General features: G+C 44.7%; 1 protein-coding gene across 4 annotated transcripts; it reads right to left on the reverse strand.

Moving 5' to 3' along the window:
- Positions 1–406: 406 nt before the first annotated feature.
- On the reverse strand, positions 407–9,251 carry LOC105703120 (protein Jumonji). 4 transcript variants are annotated; one of them, XM_012431245.1, is made up of 13 exons: positions 9,168–9,251; positions 8,790–9,094; positions 8,479–8,643; positions 8,190–8,359; positions 4,773–8,109; positions 4,356–4,581; positions 3,874–4,026; positions 3,537–3,735; positions 3,303–3,448; positions 2,930–3,239; positions 2,452–2,858; positions 1,973–2,374; positions 407–1,889 (listed from the first exon to the last, which is right to left on the reverse strand). In XM_012431245.1, exons 3-13 carry the CDS (start codon positions 8,562–8,564, stop codon positions 1,803–1,805), a joined length of 5,523 nt encoding a protein of 1,840 aa, XP_012286668.1. In that variant the 5' UTR covers positions 8,565–8,643; positions 8,790–9,094; positions 9,168–9,251; the 3' UTR covers positions 407–1,802. The 4 variants fall into 4 exon arrangements, with proteins under 4 accessions (XP_012286668.1, XP_012286669.1, XP_023290133.1 ...); XM_012431246.1 differs by lacking the exon at positions 9,168–9,251 and having other exon boundaries at positions 8,479–8,639; positions 8,790–9,156; XM_023434365.1 differs by lacking the exon at positions 9,168–9,251 and having other exon boundaries at positions 8,790–9,156.
- Between the last annotated feature and the right edge of the window lie 38 nt (positions 9,252–9,289).

Below are 9,289 nucleotides of genomic sequence, written 5' to 3' on the forward strand. Positions count from 1 at the left end.
GGTAGTACGTGATATACATTATCCTTGTACATTGACTATTGTATCCAAACCATTCCAGAGTTAAGGCTTAATGTGCGTGTATGTACATTTGAATACTTGTCATAGTCTACCGTTAATGGAAACTTACTTTCTAAATAAGGTGCGAAAGGGAAAGAGGTTAAATTTGAGGCAACGATTAGTCTCTGCCATTGTTTACAACTTATACACTGTACATATTCCAAAGGAATAGTCACCGCCATTGATTTTTAATCTAAAAAGGACAGCGGTTCTGTTCTACGATCAGTTTTTTATCCACTGTACAGTGGAGGACATGAATGCCTCCCCTGCCGAGGGCATCGATGTCTCCCAGTGTACCGCTAACTCTTTTCCAAAAGATTCTTTAGCTTTAATTAATTGTTACGTTGGGAAGTTTTAGGAATTATTTATTGCGACCCACTGGTTAATGAGTTTAAACATCGCTGTACAGGTTTAGTGATAATTAGAGGAGGACTACTTGTCGAATGGCCTCAACTCGACGGACTGGAAAGTGTTCGGCACAGTGCACTTTCTTGCGTTACCAGTAATTTCCTATTTACTCTAGTTAACTGGAATTAATCATACAATATTATTAATTAATCCCTCGATTATTTATTCCATCTGGGATTCCACTCCGTCTTGTCGAAAGGTTTTTATCCTGAGAACTGGGTAGACTTGGCGCAAGAACAGTCATTCTAATTTCGTCCTCATATTGAGGCTCCAGGCGTGGCATTTGATTTTACGAATTTATTACATTGCTAATAAACATTTCACGTACATACTCTTTTTCAGATTTCATTGGAATTCGTTCCTGCATCTTTGCACGCTCTGAGTGTGTGTGTGTGTGTGTGCCCTTTATCAGTGGAAAGCGAAGATAAGCCCCGACAAACTTATTCTTAAAATGAAGTGAGACCCCCCTCAAGTTTCTAAATTCTGGTAAGACTCTTTTTTTCTTTTCTTTCTTTACTTAAGGTGAAGTGAAACGCGTTTGGAAATCTCACCGACGTCGGCAAACGAGATTCTTCTAGGTACCTGCTTTGTCGACTTTCGCATTTATATCGACTTATTAGAGGTTTCATTTCACGTTAAGTTAGAAAGAGGTAAAGGAACTTGTATTCAAGTACACTTTTATTCGAAACGTTTACCGAACGCGTGTGTGTGTATATATATATATATATATATATATTTACACACATAATATGTATATACAACTTAAGGGAGAAGCAGAATTACATTAAAGATAGACGGCTACGGAGAACTGAATAATTAATTAATTAATTAATTAATTATTATCGGAAGGTCCGCAATGAATTAATTAACGGATGCATCTCGCGATAGAATAAGATCTCAACCATTGGAATAAATAAATATAATGTTATAATAGTTCGCGATAAAGTTCTAGGGGGCAGTGCTTTCCACCAGGAGCGATTAACATTAAAATCGCAGAGAGTAATTTTTTTTTTCTTCTTTTTCCCTCTTCAACATTTATTTACGTCAACGTTCTACGACTACTCGTTACGATATCGAAATGAAATTGTTCTTTTTATATATTTTTTTCATAACTTCTCTAGATAGATTACAGTAAACTACTTCACGGGGAAAGCAGTTCTTCGACGTCTTGGCACTTGCTCTCATAAGGGACGAAAAAGCGAAATGAAATCCTTAAGGGAAGTGGAATAAATAAGGCCAAGGCGCGAATGGTATATTAAACCATCGTAACAATCGGCTCTATTAAGTCGCAATCTCGATCTCCCTATGTTAATAAATAATTTCTAGATCCCGGCGGTCTATTTGCTCTGCCTGATTTGATTAGTCTTCCTAGATTTGGCTTCGATCCTGTCCTCCAGCTTTTGAATCAGCTCGTCCAGCTCGTCCTGGAAGAAGATAACGAATGAATTGTTAAGACACTCCGAGGACACCTAAGTGCTTATCGGCTCTGTTTAAAAATGTAAATTACCTCGCTGTAAGTGTACATGAGAGTGCAGCTCTTCAGTAGATTCTTCTTTCTCGAGATCAGCTGAAGAGCGTGCGGCAGACAATAGACGCTGTCGTCCTGGGAGTTGTTCACCAAAGAGACGAACAAGTTCGCTCGACAAGTCTCGCACTCGAAGTCTCCGTCGTCTTCCTTAACCCTTTTCCCTTTCTTCCCTTTCCCACTATCCGGCAGTGGCAATTTCTCCGTGTTAAGGAGACCCGAGCCTTGTAATTGCCTCCGGTAGTCGATCTCCCTGTCGCGGATTCTCATCACCGTCGGCAAGATCTGTTTAAGTACGTCGATGTGGGACCTCGTGTCGTTGATAATACTGATAAGCAGCCTCTCGAACGAAAATATCGACGGCTCGCAGCTGTCGTGTATGTCCTAAAATTCAAACCCGAGATATATATATATTTATCCAACTGATGAGGGGCACCTATTTCAGAGACCCTGGGATATACCTTGAAGACCTGTTCCGCGGTTTCGAGCCAGGACGAGTGGGCGAAATAGACGCTCTCGGAGACGACGTAGCCGGTGCAGATGCTGGAGGTGAACGCCTTGGGGAAGACGACGATGAACTGGCCAGGCTCCTGGACGGTTTGGCACAGGGAGACCCCGTTGCTGACCAACGTCTCCGGCGGCACCATCGCCGTGTCCGAGGGCAACCAGATCGTCTTGTTCTTACAGTAACGGGGCACCATCTTCGCGAGCGCCTTCTTGAAGTTGTAATTGTGCTCGTCCGGGATGCCGTACCAGATCTTCTTCGCGCCCGTGTGCAAGTACTCTATCCAGGGCAGGCCGTGGGGGTCTCGGTACCAACAACATGCACTGAACAACATCCCCACGTGGAGGGTCGGCACGGTAACTCCTGGGGATGAAGGGCACAGAGGTGAGATATTTTAAGATTAAATGGGGAACCGTTATCGGGGAAGGCGTTACCCATCAGCGGTCCCAGGGCTCGGAGGACAGAGCCCGCGTTATTCGTCAGGACTTTTAAGTTCCAAGGGTGCCTGGCAAAAGGACTGTTCTTCGCCACGGAGAACCCGAACCCACGTCCGCTGGAATCTATGCTGGCAGCGTGCACGCACACGTGTCGCTTCCTCTCGGCGACGTGCTTCCAAAACGCTGTCTCCACCTCGTCTGCGGAGGCGCCCTCGGTTTCACTTCCTGATCGCTGGTTCTCCCCGAACCACATCCTCTGGGTGTTGCGAGCGATCCGGTAAAAGGCATTCAGTGGCATATTCCTACCCTGCGGAGGATATTAATAATTGACTGGGTTGCATTTCCTCACCCTGGGGAAGTATCTTCTCACCTTGACTATGCATTCCTCCATCTCATCGGAACTGTCATCTTCATCCTCTTCGTCATCATTGGACTGCGTATCGAGTCTCTCCAGAGCTTTGCTTTCCCTCTTCGCCCACTCTGTCTCCACCTCATCGAACAGTTTCTCTCTCTCCTCTGGAGAGATTTTGTAATGTTTTCATTTCTTATTACCTTGTTATTCAGTTGGAAAGGAATTAAATAAATAAAAGAAATGTCTGCAAACCTGGAGACAGTGTGTCGTAGGGCAGCAAATATTTACAATAGATGTCGTCTAACTTGGTGACACGGTCCTGGGCAGACTTTGGGATTTTCATCCCATCGGCAACCTTTTGCCACTTCTTCTTCTCGATGACTTCTTTTAGACCTCCCAGACTTTGCACGGTCTGATACAGATGAGGCAAGTCCACCTCCATTCCTCCTATCTAGAATTATTAACAACGTAGACTGGGATTATAGAAAAATATGCCTCGATGGAGACAGTATCGATGTGCTACGACGCAGTGATATGTACAGTGACATCATTATTAATTAATTAATAATGGTTAATACTGATGTCCTACCCACGGAGGATGGGTCAAGGTAATGCTCTGAGTGGCCAGGTATTTTTTAATCGCCATCATCTCCTTGACGTTAGGTCCCCACCTGTGAAGCATCCGATGAACGTACTGATTGTACGCAGTGAACCTCATGTCATCGGAGACCTTGCACTCTGGCTAAAATTGAACATTAATTAAGAGAACTTCACAATAGAGGCATCATTTCTTTAATCTGTTAAGGTGACATGAAAGTGGCAGGGATTAATTAATATTTATGTAAGAACTTGAAGAAATGCTTATGAATAAATTAAAGATATTGAATTTAATTGGTGTAGAGACCTTTCTTGGGATCTCCTTCTGGAGAATTCTTTATGTGGTAAATTTTTTAATCACTCGGTAGATCCAGATCGGAGAAATTTCATAAAGATTTGTCGGACGCCACTTTCCTATCACCTTAAGGGAACTTTTAAGGGAGTTCGAGATAGGAAGGAAATAGTATGAGAGACCTTGAAATTTTGGGGAGGCACGACTCTACAGATTCCAAACTTTTCTGCTACGGGACGAATCTTGTCGATGTACTCTAATGGGTCCTGGAAGTCTTTTTCTGTCGGGCGAAACGTGGGAGCTTCTACGAGACGAGCTTCGGTGTTAGTATCCTTGATACTTGGAAAGGTTGTATCGTTGCTCGGCGAACAGATTTCTGACATTTTCTGTTTCGGCTTCATTTGGGACCTGGACATTGAAACGAATGATTAGAACGAGAATTGTGGGAAGAATTTCATCCTATTGTGCTTCGTGCCTCCTTCGGTTATCAATAATATATAATGAAAGTGTCAAATAATATAGCAAAACGTCAAAATATTTATGAAACCTTTCTCCAAACAGGGTGCGCAGAATAAACACAATACCAAACACTGAGCCACCTTTTGCCACTTTTGGAGGAGTCGATCGAAGCCTTCCGTTCCCTGGTCATCTTGGGTGATCGGTTCACCTTATCGGAGACTGCGGGTCCTACGGGTAGGTTATGTTGGTTCGCTTGAACATTGCCAGTGGTTTTGTTCACTGGAGACTGTCTTTCAATGGAAGCAGAAGTAGCAGCAGTAGATGTGGAAGGCACAGCTTGGTCGATGGATGACGGAGCACTCGGAGGGGTCCTGGTGGTAGGTTGAACCGTTCCGATGGGTGGACAACGAGCAACTGTCACAGGAGGTTTGGTAACCAACTTTGCTCTGAGCAGGACTCTCTGATTGGGTCCGGTGGGTCCTTCGGTGCCTAATTTAACGGCTACACCTTGGATCAATTGCTGGCCTTGAACAAGGTTAGGTCCATTCCTAGTCATCGCTTGCAGCGGTATATAGAATAACTGGCCGTCGTTATCATCATCGTTATCATTATTGCTGTCAGTCTGCGTAGAAATCTCTGTACTCTTCTGCAGGTTGCCGTTGTCAGGATCCACAGACTGTTCTTGGGTCTGCTCGTCCAAGTTCACTTGCACCGCTATCGAAGAGCTGCAGTTAACGTTGCTCCAGTTAGTCGTCAGCTTGTTTAACGGCAGAACCTGAGCATGCGTTAAATTGGCAAAGCACTTTGGTAACTCGATTTTGTTCACGTTCAGACCTGACAACTGCATCGGGACGCTACTCGAGGACTCCACCTTTGTGACACTTTTCTCTATTTTTGGCACCTCATTGTCGGGCTCCTTTGAACACTCACTCCCAGGTTTCGCGACCTCTAAATCCTTCGATGAATTTCCTTCGGTGAGCTTGGAGTTGTCTCGAAGCTTTCTCCGAAAGGGCGTGCTAACGGGGGTCTCGGTGTCACTCTCGAAAGCGTAGACACTGCTCTCGTTCTCTGGAGAGAATGCATTGGCACTCGGAGTCATCACTTTGCGCTCTTTAACCTTCGGTTGAAAGGGCTTCCGAGGGCTACCGATCCTCTTATCTAGAGGCTTCTTCTCCGGAGAGCCATCGGTGGAGTTCTGGTCAGACTTTGACACTGCGTCGCTGTCATCTCCATAGGAAAAGTCCTTGCTGCCCTTCGAGCACCTTCGCTTTGCTACCTCCTTCGCTTCGGAATTATTTTTACTGCGACAACTGGAGACACTCTGCGGTCTTATCGCGCAGGCATGAACTCCAGTCACTTGTGACATTGCTGGTTTGGCCTGCACGAGAAGTTTCTCCTTTGTATTCTTTTCACTGATTTTTGATAAGGTCACATTCACCGGTCGTACTAAATGCTGGATCTTCGTAGAGATCGATAGATGGCTCGAGTCACTTTTAACCTTTTCGGAGACTTCGTATCTGAAGTTGGATACAGTTTCCATTTCAACTTTGCTCTCCTCCTTCGCCATCGAGCTTTCGTTCAGCCATTTTTCAATCTGCTCGGTAGACATATTCACTCTTTCCTTACGGCCATGAGCAGATGACAACGGCATGTCAATTATATTCACCGTAGAGCTCTTGACCTCGTGGCTGTACTTTTTATCAGGCTTCGATGTAATTGCAGCAAGGGCCTCGTATGAGTCATTGTACATTGAATTCTCCGCCATGGCATGTTTAATTGCTTCACTTTGTAACACCATTATAGACGTATCTGTGGCTAGCGATAACTTTTCCTTTGACTCCGAGACATTCGTTTGTGGCACAGCTTGTGATTTAACTGCATCCAACTTCCCATCGGCCTCTTCTGAGGCCAGCAAATTGGCATTAACGTGTGAATGGCACGAATTCAGTACTTTCGAAATTGCCTTCTTCGTGAAACCTCTGAAAGACTCCTCGTCATCGGAGACCTTCGAAAGGTCGATTTTAATTTCCGGCGTCTCTTTCGCCGAGCGGTTTTCCTCTTTCGCTTCCGATTTCCCCAGAGAGCTCTCCCTCTCCGCCTCTGCGGAACTCTTCTTCTTTTTCAATTTGTCTAACAACATTCCTAAAGTCTCCTCTTCGGAATCGGTGGACTTAACCTTACTTTTGTATACCTTAGTCTTCGCAGCACTACCCTTAACCGTTTCTTTATTCGTTTCTTTACCCCCCAGCTGTTCTTTCTTCCTCTTCGTGATTATCTTCTCTTTATCTTTACTAGACTGGCTAGATGTTTGCACTTCGCTCTTCGGAGCAACGTTCCTTGACGAAGACCGAAGGCTTCTACTCGGAGGCTGAACACCCTTCCCAACACTCCGCCTTGTGATGGGTCCAGCTTTGCCAGTTTCTTCCGAACTAATAGATTCTTCGTCACTATCTATCTCACAATATTTCCTAACACGCAGAACTCTTTTATTCTTCAATATAACTTTACTTTCAGGTTTCGCCCTCTCCGGTCTCCTGTTCGAACTGTTCGAGCCCTCATTTTTGGTCTCCTTCTGCTGCGGCCTGACTTGTCTAACCTTCGCTTTGATTTCACTCTCAGTCTGAGCAATCCTTCGTGCATTAGGCAACTCAGGGAAGCTATCGACAGACAAATTGTCATCATTCTCCAGATCAGGACTGACTAACTTCCTGCCCAGAATCTCCATGTATACCGCAGCAGCCTCCTTAGTCTTCCTGGAAGGCCTCCGAGAGAGAGACTGCGAGCTTATTTCACTATGCGACCTGGTAACTCTCCGCAGTTCAGATTTACTTCTGGTACAGATCTTCTTTGAGACAGTTCTCAGACTTCGTTTGGCCTGAGACATCGATCTGGTAGATGGAACTTCTTCATCGGAGGACAACTCCACATTCGACGAGTGACTCTTCTCTTTCACTAAAGGTCTCTTCTTCGGCTTCGCTGGGATTCCTTTACTCTTTGTAAGACTCACTTTCTTTGACTTATTGGCACTGCTTCGCAGTCCAAGTCTCTTTGTCTCCACCGTAGACAGATATTTCCTCGAAGGGAGATTAGGATTGGACTTTATGATTGCTCTCTCCGTGGAGGAACGAGTTCGTATCACGCAAGAGGCTTTGAATTTGTTCTTGATTCGCTGCTTGGCAAGACGCTGTTCCTGGTACTTCTTCTTCAGTGCTTGAACCGTTGATGACGTCGATTTGTACTTGGTTATGTTTTTCTGAATCCTATTCGACACTTTCTTTTTCTCTGGAACCACATTTTTCGACTTATTGGCCTGTATCTTTTTAGTTGGGTTAGGTTTCGCCGTCTCTGCGAGAGGAGTAGATGCACTTGACGACGAAGGACTGTTTTCCACCGTGGCTGTGCTCAGCTTTGATTCCGATTTCTCCTTCTTGGGGCCGACGTTGAAGAAATTCAAACTTGGAGGCAGTATAGACGTACCTGATAACGGTATATAAAATGGTTACAAAAATGCTTACGCGGTCTTCGAGATAGGAATCTTTCATTAGTAACCAATTAACCTCGAAAGCAAAGGAACGTCAGGAAGTCTTCGGTGTTGGGTCGTTTGTGGGTTATGAGTTCCGTAATTACTGCAGGCTTGGTTTTCTCCTTTTCCTTTACGGGTGTATGCGTGGGACTGAACACGGTCGCCGATCCCTGTGCAAATTTCCTCTGTGCGTGCACTTTGGTCCTAAACAAGCGACGCGTTACATCGATTATATCATTTACATTAATCGCATTTATACAAAGAGAGTCCGAACGTTTGTTTGGTTTTCCTTTTACTAACGATATTAAAATATACAAATTTACCTTTTAGGAGATTCCGATAAAGGCCCCATGAGGTCGACAAGATCGCCTTCTTTGCGTTTCCTCTTATCGTTTCGACTCAGAACCATTTTAAGCAACGCTCGGAAATTTGCAATCCTCTCGACGAATCATGTACTCGTAGATCGCTTCTCGACATTAATGACCTACCTTAATATCGCAGAAAGCGAAAAGAATCAGTATAATCGACCTATCTCGATAAATTCAACGGAATAATGCCTTAAAGTGGATCGAAGACATTATCTACGTGTTAAAAATAAATTGAACGATGTAAAATAAAAATGAGACGTACCTACCGTAGAGAAATAAATATCATAGTATATCGTGACGTGAGCCGAGATATTCGTGAATAATCTTTGATAACACGAGCAGCATGTGCAACGCAGAGAAGCCTGATAACGGTACGTATAATAATGGCTGAAGCTCGCTTCTGTAAAAGGCTTCTTCAATTTTCGACACCTTTTGGAGTAGCGGGCACCTCAATGCTCGGTATCGATCATGCTTCGCGAAATACCGTTAGGATAACGCGAGGTTAAGTTTAAAGGGAGACGGCCGACTGCATTCTCGAAATATTCAGCCCCGTGGTAGAAACCATTCTCTCCTGTCAGAATGATAAATATTTCGGATGTTAAACAGCACTTGCAGGCCCTGCTGTACCTACGGGGCTAATTTACCATTCAAGGAGAGTTCCCGATAACCCACGACTACGTTTCCACCTCCGTCTTGAATTCATCGCGCGCGACGCCCCTGGTGGTCGATGGCCGAACTTCGTCCCGGGCCCGCCACGATCGCGCGA

The sequence above is a fragment of the Orussus abietinus genome, unplaced genomic scaffold (assembly GCF_000612105.2).
Source record: "Orussus abietinus isolate OABI.00-Male unplaced genomic scaffold, Oabi_2.0 scaffold236, whole genome shotgun sequence".
NCBI classification, from domain to species: Eukaryota; Metazoa; Arthropoda; class Insecta; order Hymenoptera; family Orussidae; genus Orussus; species Orussus abietinus.